The sequence below is a fragment of the Artemia franciscana genome, chromosome 2 (assembly GCF_032884065.1).
Source record: "Artemia franciscana chromosome 2, ASM3288406v1, whole genome shotgun sequence".
NCBI lineage: Eukaryota > Metazoa > Arthropoda > Branchiopoda > Anostraca > Artemiidae > Artemia > Artemia franciscana.
The window spans coordinates 42,930,702-42,948,149 of record NC_088864.1 but is presented as its reverse complement, the minus strand read 5'-3'; the positions used below and the strand labels follow the sequence as shown (position 1 = coordinate 42,948,149).

Here is a 17,448-nt window from a genome sequence, read left to right as displayed (position 1 = left end):
AGAAGTTTCAATATATGTTTGAATGCAATTTACCCCGATCTTTTTGGACGATTATTTTGATACAACACCCCCGGGAACAACAAACACAAAAAATAACAATAAATCCGTGACAATAATAAAATAACAACAAAACACGCATCCGTTATCTTTCTTCTGACGAAAATAGCAAAATTCCACATTTCCAACAGTTTTTGGTAACGAACTGTAGTAAGGAGCGACCCGGCTCAATAGTAACAAAAACTCTAAAACATTGAATTTTGATGTCAATAGCTAAATCACAAGAATCGCATTTTAATGCTGATTTTAAATATATAAGTTTCATCAAGTTTAGTCTTACCCATCAAAAGTTACGAGCCTGAGAATATTTGCCTTATTTAGGAAAATAGGGGGAAACACCCCCTAAAAGTCGTAAGATCTTAACAAAAATGACACCATCAGATTCAGCGTATCAGAGAACCCTACTGTAGAAGTTTCAAGCTCCTATCTACAAAAATGTGGAATTTTGTATTTTTTGCCAGAAGACAAATCACGGGTGCGTGTGTTTTTGTTTGTTTTTTTTTCTTTTCCCTAGGGGTCATCGTATCGACCAAGTGGTCCTAGAATGTCGCACGAGGGCTCATTCTAATAGAAATGAAAAGCTCTAGTGCCCTTTTTAAGTGACCAAAAAAATTGGAGGGCATTTAGGCCCCCTCCCACGCTCATTTTTTTCCCAAAGTCAATGGATCAAAATTTTGAGATATCCATTTTGTTCAACATAGTCAAAAACTATAACAACTATTTCTTTAAGGATGACTTACTCCCCCACTATCCCTGGGGGAGGGGCTGCAAGTTACAAACTTTGACCAGTGTTTACATATAGTAATGGTTATTGGGAAGTGTACAGACGTTTTCAGGGGGATTTTATTTTGTTTATGGATGGGGCTGAGGAGAGGGGGCTAAGTTGGAGGATCTTTCCTTGGAGGAATCTGTCATGGGGGAAGAAAAATTCAATGACAAGGGCGCAGGATTCTCTAGCATTACTATAAGAAAACAATGAAAAATAAACATGAAAACGTTTTTTTCAAATGAAAGGAAGAAGTAGCATTGAAACTTAAAACGAACAGAGATTATTACGCATATGAGGGGTTTTAAAAATACTTTAGCATAAAGAGCGAGGTATTTAGGAGGAGATAAATACCTTGCTCTTTATGCTAAAGTATTTTTAGTAAGTTCAACTATTTATTCTACGGCCTTTCTGATTCAGGGGTCATTCTTAAAGAATTGGGACAAAACTTACGATTGAGTGTAAAGAGCGAGGTATTAACGAGGGTACAAACCCCCTCGTATGCATAATAAAAATATAAGGTTATGAAAGTTTGTTACGTAAGTTAATTCTTAAGTTACATATATTTTTTACTAATAAAAACGTTCGTTAAAAATTAAAAGTTCTAGTTGCCTTTTTAAGTAACCGAAACATTGGAGGGCAACTAGGCCTCCTTCTCCACCCCTTATTTCTCAAAATCGTCTGATCAAAACTAAGAGAAAGCCAATTAGCCAAAAAAAGAATTAATATACAAATTTCATTTTAATAATTTATGTGTGGAAAGCCAAAACCAAACATGCATTAATTCAAAAACGTTCAGAAATTAAATATAAAAAAACTAATTTTTTTAGCTGAAAGTAAGGAGCGACATTAAAACTTAAAACGAACAGAAATTACTCCGTATATGAAGTGAGTTGTCCCCTCCGCAATCCCTCGCTCTTTACGCTAAAGTTTGACTCTTTGCCACAATTCTACTTTTTAAAACAATCAAAAGCTTTAGCGTAAAGAGCGAGGGATTGCGGAGGGGACGACTCATTTCATATACGGAGTAATTTCTGTTCGTTTTAAGTTTTAATGTCGCTCCTTACTTTCAGCTAAAAAAATTAGTTTTTTTTTTTTTTTTATTTAATTTGAATATAAGAGCTTGAAACTTCTACAATAGGGTTCCCTAGTACGCTGAATCTGATGATGTGACTCATTGAGATTTTTTGAATTTTAGGGGGTGTTTCCCCCTATTTCCGAAATCAGGCAAATTTTCTCCGTCTCGTAGCTTTTGACGGGCAACAATATATTTGATGGAATTTTATATATTTGGAATCAGCGTAATAAGCTGATTTGTTTATGTATTTATTTACATCAAAACTCTGTTTTCAGAGTTTCGGTTACTATTGAGCCTAGTCGATCTTTACTTACAGTTCGTTACCACAAACTGTTTTACAACAACAACAAAAAAGAATAATGAGGACTTTTTTCCCAAGACAGTGAACCAACCAAAACCTATTTGAATATTTTGGCCCTATATCTAAGGGCCGTCTTCAGCAAAGAAAATAAAAAACAATAAAACACTTACAATAAAAGTTCTCAGTTAAAAATCCATTTTTTTTAATAAAATAGCCTTTTTTTATAAAATAGCCTTGGCGTCATTACTTCTTAACGAATTAAATAAAAAAAACTAATTTTTTTAGCTGAAAGTAAGGAGCGGCATTAAAATTTTAAAACGAACAGACATTACTCCGCATATGAAATGGGTTGTCCCCTCCGCAATCCCTCGCTATTTACGCTAAAGCTTTTAATTGTTTTAAAAAGTAGAATTGTGGCAAAGAGTCAAACTTTAGCGTAAAGAGCGAGGGATTGCGGAGGGGACAACCCATTTCATATGCGGGTGGAGAAGGGGTGGAGAAGGAGGCCTAGTTGCCCTCCAATTTTTCGGTTACTTAAAAAGGGCAACTAGAACTTTTACTTTTTAACGAACGTATTTATTAGTAAAAAATATACGTAACTTAAGAATTAACTTACGTAGCAAACTTTCATAACCTTATATTTTTATTATGTATACGAGGGGGTTTGTACCCTCGTTAATACCTCGCTCTTTACACTAAATCGTAAGTTTTGTCCCAATTCTTTAAGAATGACCCCTGAATCAGAAAGGCCGTAGAATAAATAGTTGAAATTACTAAAAATACTTTAGCATAAAGAGCAAGGTATTTATCTCCTCCTAAATACCTCGCTCTTTATGCTAAAGTATTTTTAGAACCCCTCATATGCGTAATAATCTCAATAACCAATAACCATTAACCATTACACTTCCCAATAATCATTACTATATGTAAACACTGGTCAAAGTTTGTAACTTGCAGCCCCTCCCCCTGGGATTGTTGGGGAGTAAGGCATCCCCAAAGACATAGTTATTGTGGTTTTTGACTATGTTGAACAAAATGGCAATCTCAAAATTTTGATCCGCTGACTTTGGGAAAAAAATGAGCGTGGGAGGGGGCACTTAATAAGGGCACTAAAACTTTTTATTTCCGTTAGAATGAGTCCTTTTGCGACATTCTAGGACCACTTGGTCGATACGATGACCCCTGGGGAAAAAAAACAAATAAACACGCACCCGTGATTTGTCTTCTGGCAAAAAATACAAAATTCCACATTTTTGTAGATAGGAGCTTGAAAATTCTACAGTAGGGTTGTCTGATACGCTGAATCGGATGGTGTCTTTTTCGTGAAGATCCTACGACTTTTAGGGGGTGTTTCTTCCTATTTTCCTAAATAAGGCAAATTTTCTCAGGCTCGTAACTTTTGGTGGGTAAAACTAAACTTGATGAAACTTATATATTTAAAATCAGAATTAAAATGCGATTCTTTTGATGTAGCTATTGATATCAAAATTCAATTTCTTAGAGTTTTGGTTACTATTGAGCCGGGTCGCTCCTCACTACAGTTCGTTACCACGAACTGTTTGAAAGTTCAGCCAAGACTGTGTGATAAAAGCTAACAATTTACAAGACAAAAGGTTCATTCATTTCACTAACTGTATTTATTAAAAATTTTGAATGATTTCATATTGCGATTAAATAAAAAAAAACTAGTTTTTTAAACTGAAAGTAAGGAGCGATATTAAAACTTAAAACGGACAGAAATTACTCCGTATATGAAATTGGTTGTCCCCTCCGCAATCCCTCACTCTTTACGCTAAAGTTTTAATTGTTTTAAAAAGTAGAATTGTGGCAAAGAATCAAACTTTAGCGTAAAGAGCAAGGGATTGCGGAGGAGACAACCCATTTCATATACGGATTAATTTCTCTCCGTTTTAAGTTTTAATATCGCTCCTTACTTTCAGTTTAAAAAACTAGTTTTTTTTATTTAATATCTGAACGTTTTTGAATTAATGCATTTTTGATTTTGGCTCTCCGCACATTAATTAGTAAAATGAAATTTGCATATTAATTTTTTTTTGGCTAAACGGCTTTCTCTTAGTTTTGATCAGACGATTTTGAGAAATAAGGGGTGGGGAAGAAGGCCTAGTTGCCCTCCAATTTTTAGGTTACTTAAAAAGGCAACTAGAACTTTTAATTTTTAACGAAAGTTTTTATTGGTAAAAAATATACAATGAAAATTTTCATTGTTTCTTTTATAGTAATCCTAGAAAATCCCGCGCCCTTTTCATTGAATTTCTCTTCCCCCATGACATGTTCCTCCAAGAGAATCCTCCCACATAGCCTCCTCCCCTCCACCCCACCCCAAACCAAAAAAATCCCCCTGAAAACGTCTGTACACTTCCCAATAACCATTACTGTATGTAAATACTGGACAAAGTTTGTAACTTGCAGCCCCTCCCCCAGGGACTGTGGGGGAGTGAGTCATTCCAAAGACATAGTTAACATGGTTTTCTACTATGCGGAACAAAATGGATATCTCAAAATTTGGATCTGTTGACTTTGGGAAAAAAATGAGCGTGGGAGGGGGGCTAGGTGCCCTACAATTTTTTGGTCACTTAAAAAGGGCACTAGAACTTTTCATTTCCGTTAGAATGAGCCCTTTTGCGAGATTCTAGGACCACTTGGTCGATACGATGACCCCTGGGGGAAAAAAAATAAATAAATAAACACGCACCCGTGATCTGTCTTCTGGCAAAAAATACGAAATTCAACATTTTTGTAGATAAGAGCTTGAAATTTTTGCTATAGGGTTCTCTTATTCAGTGAACACGATGGTGTGATTTTCGTTAAGATTCTATGACTTTTATGGGGTGTTTCCCCCTGTTTTCCAAAATAAGGCAAATTTTCTCAGGCTCGTAAATTTTGATGACAAAGATTAAATTTGATGAAACTTATATATTTAGAATCAGCATAAAAATTCGATTCTTTTGATGTATCTTTTAGCATCAAAATTCCGTTTTTTAGAGTTTCGTTTACTATTGAGCCGGGTCGCTCCTTACTACAAATTCGTTACCACGAACTGTTTGATATTTGCCTTCTCTGCAGCTAATCTGATAGTTCTTTTGGGATTGGGCTTGTTTTTGTTCGTTCCTATTTCTGTTTTATTTTGAATTTGATTATTTTCTATAATTAATTTTGTGTACATAGGGTTGAGTGTCTATTCACCCAAGTCTCTATTTAGGGATGTATTATTATTTAAGTTTCGTTTGATTTCGATTGCCTCGCGGACAGTTTTTTTTATTCCTAGGTCATTGCTAATTAGAATTGTTTCGTCAAATAGAACATAACGGTTTGGATTTTCGAAAATATGATTACTTAAAAGCTGAATCGAAAGATATGGAGTTATTTCTAGACTTTAGTGCTTTTTCAATACTTTCTTTGTGTTGCTGTAATCTTGTTCCTAAATTTTGGTGGGTTCGTATCCCTAGGTGGGTAGTTTTAAAAATTGGTGGGTTTGGTGGGTTCGTAGACGAGTAACTGGGGTTTTGTCCTTACCAGAATTGACAAGATTCATTATACTGAAATTGCTTGTGAATACAACGCGTAAATTGTTCTTTAAACAAACTTTTTTCAGTTTTGAAGTAATTTTCGGAATATAAGGTAGGTAAATCGTGCTTGTGGGTTTATTCGAATCATTTACTGGTGTGGGATTTAAGGCTTCAGAAGAATGCATCTTTAATCTTTGAGCAATAACAGTATTTATGAGAGAAATTGGGTACCCGTTGCCAAAAAGTATGTCTGTAATAAAATTTAATTCTTTTTTAACATACGGCTCTAGATATTAAGTACTCTATCCACAAGATATATTACCACACCTCTTTTAACCTGTGGAGGATGGTTAGATTTGAAGTGAAGCTATCTATTATTATGCGTAGGTTTTCTGTAAACCGTAAAATCAAGTTTATTCACACTGCGTATTATCAATACATCTAAAAAAGGTATTTTTCCATCTCTTTCGGTATCTAGAGTGAATTGCAGGTTTCTATCGTAAGTATTTAAATGTTCTAGAAAACCTTTAAGTTCACTTTCGCAATAATTCCAAACTGAAATTACGTCGCCCATGAAACGTCCCCAAAACACATGATTAAGAAAATACGAATCTAGGGCCCAATTTTCAAGATTCTCGACGCAAATATTTGCGAGTAGGCCTGATAGAGGTGCTCCCATAGGAAGGCCCCTTACCTGTTTGTAATATGAATCTCGAAACTGGAAGTGCATGGAATATTTGTTACATAATTGAACCAAATGCATGAGAACATCAATGTCTAGACCTATTGCTGACTCTTCGATTAGATGGTAATTGCTTTCCAGTTTATTTTGTAATAATTGTTCAGATTTTGAAACATCAATACTAGTATACATAGAAACTATGTCAAAGCTGCTTAATATGGAATTTTCAGAAATGTCTATTTGTTTGAAATTTTCTACAAGATCAACTGAATTTTTTATATAAGATTTTTGGGAGTGAAGCAATGTTTAAATGCAGTGCACTCCTACCAAATTTGAAGTGAATACGTAGATAGGAAAAGTAGATGGAAAAGTAGATAGGGCTATGAACTGGCTGAAGTCTCGCAAAATTTTTCAATAATCTCTTTGAAATTTTTCCGACAAAAATTACTTGCCCCATATGTTTCTAGTGGATCGGAATATCTTTGTGAAATGTTTCAGGTGTGTAAAGAAGGGGAATTAGCCTCTGAAAAAACACCATTTTTGTGTCCTATTAGCGAAAAGGTACATGTCCCGTAAATTTCAAACCAATCGGTAAAAATAAAGATGCAAAACTTTGAATGGTTTTGCTCCTAAGAGCATGCAACATGCCTACTTTTTAGCTAAAAAGTTTGCAGCTAGGGGGAGGGGTGCTGGAGGAGCCACAGGCCAGGCTCTGATCTCATACAAGTGTAAATCCTAGCGTGATTCTGGTTCAAACAAGGTGAAGCAAATATACCCTTCTGCTGAAGAGTTAGTGTTGCACAGTGTGTTTGCAACTGGAGGTTTTGAAGAAGTTAAAAACCCACAATGTGCTTCCATCGTTACATTTTGCTAATTCGGAGAGACACAGGATTGTTGTTTCAGGTGCCATTGACCCGCTTAGTGCTTCAAATTATACAGGTTTACCATCAGTAAATGCTTTCTTATTAAAGGAGGTGCAGCATGCCAACCTTTCTGCTAAAGTTGGAGAAGGGGATGTAAGAGGTACCATGGAAACACTTTGGTCCTCCGATAATGTAGATTGATTTTTAAAGCCATCAATAAAAAGACATTTAGTGTCAACAACCTAAAGTTATTCATCATAATACCGCTGTAATAAAGTATGTGTAATGAGCCACACCCTCAGCGTTTAAAATTTTCGAATTTTTTGCTACAAATGGAGTAAAATGTATTAAGTGTCGAGAATCACCGACAATCAAGGAAACTATTCCCACTCTTTTTGTAGGGTATTATTCGTGTCGTACAGCTTTCCGGTCTGCTTATACGTTATAGAGGATTTGAACCAACGAAAGCTGTGCAGTCTCGAATGACTGCAGTCGAAGACAATAAATCTGTGCAGTCTAGGCGGCAAAAATTGCTGCGTGGTTTTGTACTGATATGTGCCTCCAGTCCAACATCCTGTACATCAGCTGGGCCTGTAACCTGTCTGACGTAGTGTGTCCAATCCTCCGTAGTATAAAAAGCAGCCCAGACCGTAAAAAGAAAGAAAGAGAGAGAGAGAGAGGGGAGAGAGAGAGAGAGAGAGAGAGAGAGAGAGAGAGAGAGAGAGAGAGAATGTGATTAATTTTCGTCATGATGTTTTAATTTTTTCTTATTGCGAAACAAAACAGGTCACAATTTACGGTTATTTTATTCATAGAATACTTTCTTTTTTTGTCTTTTTTTTTGTCCTCTGTAGTATGACTCGTTTAATGTTCTTTGAGTGCATCCGAAACAGAACTTGACAAAAACCGACATAGTTTCACAAGAGAAGATCAAAGGATGCCGACAATTATGGATAAATCTAATTAATATGTCAAAAATGTTGTCTTGGTGTGGTTGCTAATGCAGTTGTGTTTTGTCGTATTAAAGAGGCCGACTGGACAAAGATAAATTATGATGATCGACTGACATTTGTTATAAGAACGAAAAAACCACAGTTTTATTGCAATCAGTCATTTCAGTAGATTGTTATTTCGGTCTATCAGCCTTTACTAATTTTTAAGACTATACTTTTTTTTAATTTTTTATGACTGATTTTTAGTGTGTAATTTGTATAAACTTCGTAATGTAATTTTTTTAGACTTTGCTCTAATGGAGTCAAATATATTACGTGGAAATAATGTAAAGTACCCATTCTTTCACCTGTTAGACGGAATGCCGAATCAAAATGGTTTATCTAAGCACATGTTGTATTTTAATTTCTATATCAAATCTGACAACAAGGCATTGTGGGATGACGAGCACGTCATGTGATATGTCATGACATGTCTAGGCATGTCATTTGATAAGAACTTAATACAGGGCTGAGGTGGTTGTGTGTACTCCAAAGTTCCGAAACATTTTGTGTTTTAAATTGTTCAAAAGTTCTTTTTTTTTAATTTACTTGTTTTTTGGGATACCTCCCTACTCAAGATACTGTACAACTTCTCAGTATACTTTACAAGTGCAAAAAATGATTGCACTTGTGCCTGGCTATTATATTTCTATTTTTGCAAGGACATTTTTATTAGATTTATCTACCATTTCTTCTAAGTCATAAGGTTTTCACACCCACCCCCTCATATTGAATTCTATAAAATATAATGCGATTTTTTTCTCAGCAATGAAACACATTATTCACCTGTGTTTCTGTAATAGCATTAAATATTAAATAGACTAAGTGATAAAGTAATGTTATTCTATATACGCGATAGCGTGTGATTGGTTAGTTCGCCAAGGGTAATGGCTTCTAATAGTATTAAATAAAAAAACAAGTTTTTTTAAATGAAAGTAAGGAGCGACATTAAAACTTAAAACGAACAGAATCAAACTTTAGCGCAAGGAGCGGGGTGTCGAGGAGGAAAAGCCCCTTTCATATACGGAGTAATCTCTGTTCGTTTTAAAGTTTTAATGTCGCTCCTTCCTTTCATTTAAAAAAACTTGTTTTTTTATTTAATTTCTGAAAGTTTTTGAATTAATGCATGTCTGATTTTGGCTCTCCGTACATAAATTATTAAAATGAAATTTGCATATTAATTCTTTTTTTGGCTAAATGGCTTTCTCTTAGTTTTGATCAGACGATTTTGAGAAATAAGGGGTGGGGAAGGAGGTCTAGTTGCCCTCCAATTTTTTGGCTACTTAAAAAGGCAACTAGATCTTTTAATTTTTAACGAACGTTTTTATTAGTAAAAAAACTACGTAACTTAAGAATTAACTTACGTAACAAACTTTTATATTCTTATATTTTTGATTATATATATGAGGGGGTTGGTCCCTTCGTTAATACCTCGCTCTTCACACTAAATCTTGTTTTATCCCAATTCTTTAAGAATGACCCCTGAATCAGAAAGGCCGTAGAATAAATAGTTGAAATTATTTAAAAATACTTTAGCATAAAGAGCAAGGTATTTATCTCCTCCTAAATACCTCGCTCTTTATGCTAAAGTATTTTTAGAACCCCTCATATGCGTAATAATCTCTGTTCGTTTTAATTTTTAATGCTTCTCCTTACTTTCAATTGAAAAAACTTTTTCATGTTTATATTTTCATTGTTTTTTTTTATAGTAATGCTAGAAAGTCCTGCGCCCTTTTCATTGAATTTCTCTTCCCCCATGAAATATTCCTCCAAGGAAAGATCCTCCCATATAGCCCCCTCCCCTGAACCCCACACCCAAACCAAAAAAATCCCCCTGATAACGTCCGTACACTTCCCAGTAACCATTACTGTATGTAAACATTGGTCAAAGTTTGTAACTTGCAGCCCTTCCCCCAGGGACTGTGGGGGTAAGTCATCCCCAAAAACATAGTTATTATGGTTTTCGACTATGCGGAACAAAATGGCTATCTCAAAATTTTGATCCGTTGAATTTGGGAAAAAAATGAGCGTGGGAGGGGGCCTAGGTGCCCTCCAATTTTTTTGGTCACTTAAAAGGGCACTAGAACTTTTCATTTCCGTTAGAATGAGCCCTCTTGCAACACTCTAGGACCACTTGGTCGATACGATGACCCCTGGGGGAAAAAAACAAAAAAAAACAAATAAACACGCACCCGTGATTTGTCTTCTGGCAAAAAATACGAAATTCCACATTTTTGTAGATAGGAGCTCGAAACTTCTACAATAGGGTTCTCTGATACGCTGAATGCGATGGTGTGATTTTCGTTAAGATCATATGACTCTTAGGGGGTGTTACCCCCTATTTTCCAAAATAAGACAAATTTTCTCAGGCTCGTAACTTTTGATGACAAAGACTAAATTTGATGAAACTTATATATTTCAAATCAGCATAAAAATCCGATTCTTTTGATCGAAATTCCGTTTTTTAGAGTTTCGTTTACTATTGAGCCGGGTCGCTCCTTACTACAGTTCGTTACCACGAACTGTTTGATAGATAATGGTCCTATTCTTCGCATACACATTTTTGCAGAAAATGTGGCCATTCAGACTGAAGTCATGCATAGAACCTAACATATTTGGAAGCAAAAGTTTTGCCTGCTACTTCTCCAAGCCCCTCTTATATCTCTATTAGCTGAAAGGACGGCATGTTTAATCACGAAAAACCATTCTCACGGGCTGAAAGCCCAAACATTCATCCGAGTCTCAAGCCTGCAAAGCAATAATTTTGATCAGAGTCGGTAATACTTTCTCTATAGCTTATGGTTAATTTTTTGGAAAAAAAAATCCATTTTGAAAAGGAATATATAAAGGAAAAAAAGCACAAGCACAAAAATACAGAAGGAAAAGTGATTAAAACTTGAAACATCCAAAAATTCCTAAACATAAGAGGTTGCAGCGGCCTTCTTCGAAACTCCTCCACCTTCCCAAATGGAGTATAACTGGATTTATTTTTCCTTTTTAAACCGTTCATAGTAAAAGACGGTGAATAAGGAGTGTCCCTTATCAGAAATTACATAAAAAAAAACTAGTTTTTTTAACTGAAAGTAAGGAGCGACATTAAAACTTAAAACGAACAGAAATTACTCCGTATATGAAATGGGTTGTCCCTTCCGCAATCCCTTGCTCTTTACGCTAAAGTTTTTAATTGTTTTAAATATCAGAATTGTGGCAAAGAGTCAAACTTTAGCGTAAAGAGCAAGGGATTGCGGTGGGGACAGCCCATTTCATAGACGGAGTAATTTCTGTTCGTTTTAAGTTTTAATGTCGCTCCTTACTTTCAGTTAAAAAAACTAGTTTTTTTTTATGTTATTCCTGAACGTTTTTGAATTAATGCATGTTTGATTTCGGCTCTCCACACATAAATTATTAAAATGAAATTTGCATGTTAATTCCTTTTTTGGCTAAATGGCTTTCTCTTAGTTTTGATCAGACGATTTTGAGAAATAAGGGGTGCAGAAAGCCTAGTTGCCCTGCAATTTTTCGGTTACATAAAAAGGCAACTATAAATTTTAATTTTTAACGAATGTTTTTATTAGTAAAAAATATACGTAATTTAAGAATTAGCTTACGTAACAAACTTTTATATTCTTAAATTTGTATTATGTATATGATGGGGTTTGTACCCTCGTTAATACCTCGCTCTTTGCACTAAATCGTAAGTTTTGTCCCAATTCTTTAAGAATGACCCCTGAATCCGAAAGGCCGTAGAATAAATAGTTGAAATTACTAAAAATACTATAGCATAAAGAGCGAGGTATTTATCTCCTCCTAAATACCTCGCTCTTTATGCTAAAGTATTTTTAGAATCCCTTTACTGTTTTAAGAAGTAGATTTACGAGAAAGAGTCAAACTTTAGCGTAAAGAGCGAGGCGTTGAGGAAGAAAAGCCCCTTTCATATACGGAGTAATTTCTGTTCGTTTTAAGTTTTAATGTCGCTCCTTACTTTCATTTAAAAAACTTGTTTTTTATTTATTTAATAATTGTAACAGGCTGACTATGAGGTGCTTAAAATCTTGACATTTAAAGGTGAAGTCTAAGCTCTTTTTTTTTAGAGTTTCGTGGAAAAAATGGCACATGCCCAAATGCTAAAAAAAAAACGTCATTTTCGTGTGCCAAATTTGTTACTATTTCAACTGTTTTAACATCAATCTTTGCAATATTTTAAAAGAAGGAAAATTTTGAAACAAAGTGGAAAGACAGCAAATAGTAGTCGAAACTATCAGGAAAGATAAATAAATTATGAAAGCCTTTGGACTTGGGGGGGGGGGAGCGTATGTGCCAGCATGAAATCACCAGCATGATTATCATTTTTTCAGTAACAATGAATGGCAAGTATAACTTAAGTGTAAATGAGAATGTTTGCGAATACAAATGAAACTTAATCATTGGCGTGTGTACAGCACCAGAGGATATCAAAATATACTTTCAGATTGTTCTCAAATACACAAATGCTGCAATACCAGTTGTTCTAATGTTTAACCGAAGGCTATTTTTTAAGAAAGCGGAGGGGAGAAACAACGTTCTTTTCTATTCAATGAAAATTTCCCTTTCTACAGATTACAGCTCATGGGAAATAATATTTGGTAAAACATTCAAGATCAGATCATGTTCAAAATCCGAATGAGACATTGCACTTCTTCTAGTCTGGCTCTGAGTTCTTCTAGGGTCTAGGCTCTGAATATTTATCCCCCGGGCCAACCTACTTGCCGAGTCTAGTGAGCCATTAACTGCTAAAATAGCGCGAATTATTTAGAGAGATAAGGGCCCCAGCTATATCCTAGAGGAAGAAGACAGCATATATGCTAATTCTGTGTTGTCACCCGTTGACAAGAAAGTCACCAGGTTTTTGTGATTTTCTGGTTGGTTTAGTAATAACTTCAATAATCTAGTGATTTATGGTAAAATTTATGTGTTTATAGGCAATACGAGAAATCACTAGAAATAGTGATAAATCCCTAGGCGGTAACCCTGTGCTTGTCCTGCACGGTCTTTTGCATTTCTAGATATACAATTATGTTTGCTAGACTAATCCCTTAGGAATAGACTGCAATCGATAATGGTAATGAAACTGGTTTTCGTGATGTCATAGACTTTGGTCTCATTGACGCTTAGTAATTAACACATCCTGTTCATCCTATTCAAAAAAATGACGTAAATACAACCAGTTTTACAGTACAATACTTTATATTTACTAAGGTTCAAAATCTTGTAGCCGCAAGCTTGGGTGTGTTAAATCTTTCCAAGATTTAGATTTCTATAAAATCCTATTCACCACTCTATTTCAACAGAGTACAGCTCCAGTCTTCTTGAACTAATCTCAATCTCCTAGCCATGAACGCTTTTGTAAGTAATTTCTTTTGCAAACATTTACTAATAATCCTTCATTACTATAACTACTTGAAATATAGGATCGACATATAGAACTTTGCTTCTAAATAAGAATGTCCCTATCTTCACATATAGACATGCACAAATAAGTTAGTATCTGCACAAGGAGATAAATAAATAAAGTATCCGAAAACTTAAAAATTTTATGCCTGAAAACACCCACTGATAAGATACGAGATTCTCTAATCCCCCCCACCCCTTTCTCTGTGTTAACCATTTATTATATATTCATGTCAAAAAATTTTCCCATTATTTCATTTAAAAGTCTGTTATTTGGCTCAGGAAATTTTGTAATGGGTGGGGGAGGCTGCCAAAATATAGAACCAAGCAAAGATAATGAAGATCAAAATAAACTGAGGAGAATAGGTAAGAATTGCATATTTTTAGGACATAGCATGATTTTGAGAACATGCCTTTGGCACAGCCTTGGCACAATTACATCATAAAAGTTCAGCAAAGACTGAAGAAAAAGCTACTGAATCCTGTTATATACTTGTATTAAAAATTTTAATAATTCCTTTTTGTACTGCTTACTTTTTTGGCAGCTTGCCTCTTATATTTTCTGGACATGGGCTCATTTCGATTGGCTAATTAGTTTACTTTTTTGCATCAAAATATTTTTATTATCGTTTCTACATGGAGTTAAGTTTTTTCTCGCCCAAGTGCATATTTAAGGATACATTACCATTTAAGTTTCGTTTAATGTCGATTCCTTCGTGGATAATTTGCTTACTTCGATGTCCATTGCTACTTAGCGTGTGATTGCAGAAATTATCATAGTGGTATAACCACTGGTGGATCCAGGGGGGCCAGGGGACTCCTCGTAAGATTTATTCTGGTACCTTGTTCTATTCTGCTTTTAACTCTTTTTTATAAGAAAAAATTGTCAGTTTGGTAAATTATTGGCACCCTTCACAATAGACCTCCCAAGATTTTGCTCATTGGCGCCCTTGTCACCCCCCCCCCCACCAAGACTTTGCTCTAAATCTGGACCTGAGTAGAACATGCCGAAAATTTGCAAATAACAGCAGGAAAACCCTCCAAAAAACTCTATGTCTAATCTCTTATAATAGTTCGATATATTTGACATATTACAGATTTAGACAGTAGATTCAGTCCTTAAGATATATCATTTAAGATGTTACACTGTAAGATATTAGAGCTAAGATATTAAGATATTATAAAACATTATTAAGTCCCTCATTTTGAATGTTCTGGAAATAATTTATAAGAACCATCATCGTGGTGTAGTTATTAAAAAGTCGCTAGAATAGTATGCCTAGTAATCCGTTTAATTTGACATCTGCAAGTCTGATATTTTAGTTTTTAGTTATGAGGGATTGAGCTGAAAGCTTTAATTTATTTTAATCATTTTTATAGGTAACGATATCTGCTCTTGTTGCGTACGCAACTGCTGCACCAGCAACATACGTTAGCTATTTATCACCTTTTGCGTATTCAGCACCAGTTGTCTCACCCCTGGTAAAGACGGTGACATATGCAGATACACCAGTTGTTTCTGGATACACAAGTCAAATTTACAAACCAACCCTTGGAGCTGTACCTGCAGTTGCCCTAAGATCAGGTGAGAAAACTATTCTGCCCTATGCTGCTCCTCATGCTGTAGCTTATACTGCTGATCTGAGAGCACCCGTACCAGAAGGATATGCTCCAGCTCCAGAAGAGCTCGTTCAAAAGCAAAAAGTCTATGCCCCAGTCAGAGCTTCCCAGAAAATTACACCTCAATTTGACGTACACCTTACTCCAGAAGTTCAAGTTAGGAAGGTACCCGTAGAGGTTCCTGTAGCAGCTCCATATGCTCAGCCGTATGCAGTTCCTGTTCCAGTACATCCTCTAACCTATTCTGCCCCTGTCGTTACCGTTCAGAAGCACTGAGCAAACATTTTTTATTATTTATTTATAACTCGATATTTCAATAAAATAATATGTGTAAATATTTTGTGTTTATATATATTAATTGGATCGCTTCTGAATCGCTAAATAGTATAAGACATTGAGTGCGAAAAGAAAATAAATGATGAATTGAGAAAATATCATTGTTATAATGAGACAAATTACAAAGCTAGCATGAAAAATTTAACCTTGAGAGGGCTTTCACTCAAATCATGAGATAAAAGAGAAAGAAAGATATGGAGGATTAAAAAAAAGCAATATAAAAAATTTGAGAAAAAAAATATATACTATTTATATTGTTTAAAGGCAAGCTTCTTTTATAAATAAGCTTTTGAAAGGCTTATTTTGGGTCACTTATTCTTTTCCCAATTCGTCACAAGTGACAAAACTCAATATACACCAGATGTAAACAATTTTTTTTCAAGTTGGACACTACAAGATAGATTGGGTGAAAAATACGAGATTAATAAGCATTTCCAAAATGCTTATCAAGCAGTTCGTGGTAAAGAACTGTAGTAAGGAGCGACCCGGCTCAATAGTAAAGGAAACTCTAAAAAACGGAATTTTGATGTTAAAGTATACATCAAAAGAATTGGATTTTTATGCAGATTTTAAATATGTAAGTTTCATCAAATTTAGTCTTTGTCATCAAAAGTTACGAGCCTCAGAAAATTTGCCTTATTTTGGAAAATAGGGGGGAAACACCCCCTAAAAGTCATAGAATCTTAACGAAAATTACACCACCAGATTCACCGTATCAGAAAACCTTATTGTAGAAGTTTCGAGCGCCTATATGCAAAAAATGTGGAAGTTCGTAGTTTTTGCCAGAAGACAAATCACGGGTGCGTGTTTGTTTGTTTTTTTTTTCCCAGGGGCCATCTTATCGACCAAGTGGTCCTAGAATGTTGCAAGAGGGCTCATTCTAACAGAAATGAAAAGTTCTAGTGCCCTTTTTAAGTGAATAAAAAATTGGAGGGCACCTAGGCCCCCTCCCATGCTCATTTTTTCTCCAAAGTCAACGGATCAAAATTTTGAGATAGCCATTTTGTTCCGCATAGTCAAAAACCATAATAACTATGTCTTTGGGAATGATTTATTCCCCTACAGTCCCTGGGGGAGGGGCTGCAAGTTACAAACTTTGACCAGTGTTTACATATAATAATGGTTATTGGGAAGTGTACAGACGTTTTCAGGGGGATTTTTTTAGTTTTGGGGGTGGGGGCTATGTGGGAGGATCTTTCCTTGGAGAAATATGTCATGGGGGAAGAGTAATTCAATGAAAAGGGCGCAGGATTTTCTAAAATTACTATAAAAAACAATAAAAAATAAAAATGAAAAAGTTTTTTCAATTGAAAGTAAGGAGTAGCATTGAAACTTAAAACGAACAGAGATTATTACGCATATGAGGGGTTCTAAAAATACTTTAGCATAAAGAGCGAGGTGTTTAGGAGGAGATAAATATCTCGCTCTTTAAGCTAAAGTATTTTTAGTAATTTCAACTATTTACTCTACGGACTTTCTGATTCAGGGGTCATTCTTAAAGAATTGGGACAAAACTTACGATTTAGTGTAAAGAGCGAAGTATTAACGATTTTACAAACCCCCTCATATACATAATAAAAATATAAGAATATAAAGTTGGTTACGTAAGTTAATTCTTAAGTTACGTATATTTTTTACTAATAAAAACGTTCGTTAACAATTAAAAGTTATAGTTGCCTTTTTATGTAACCGAGAAATTGAAGGGCAACTAGGCCTTCAAAAGTCTTTGAACTACCAGCCCTTCAGGTTCCAATTGGTCAGCCTAACTGTTGGCATGTTGTACCTTTTTTGAACCAGAT

The 17,448-nt window shown here is 35.1% G+C and overlaps 1 protein-coding gene across 1 annotated transcript; it reads left to right on the top strand.

Annotated features, from left to right (window-relative positions):
- Positions 1-13,511: 13,511 nt before the first annotated feature.
- LOC136042073 (uncharacterized) lies at positions 13,512-15,648 on the top strand. The gene is made up of 2 exons (XM_065726952.1): positions 13,512-13,648; positions 15,074-15,648. Exons 1-2 carry the CDS (start codon positions 13,637-13,639, stop codon positions 15,587-15,589), a joined length of 528 nt encoding a protein of 175 aa, XP_065583024.1. The 5' UTR covers positions 13,512-13,636; the 3' UTR covers positions 15,590-15,648.
- Positions 15,649-17,448: the final 1,800 nt, after the last annotated feature.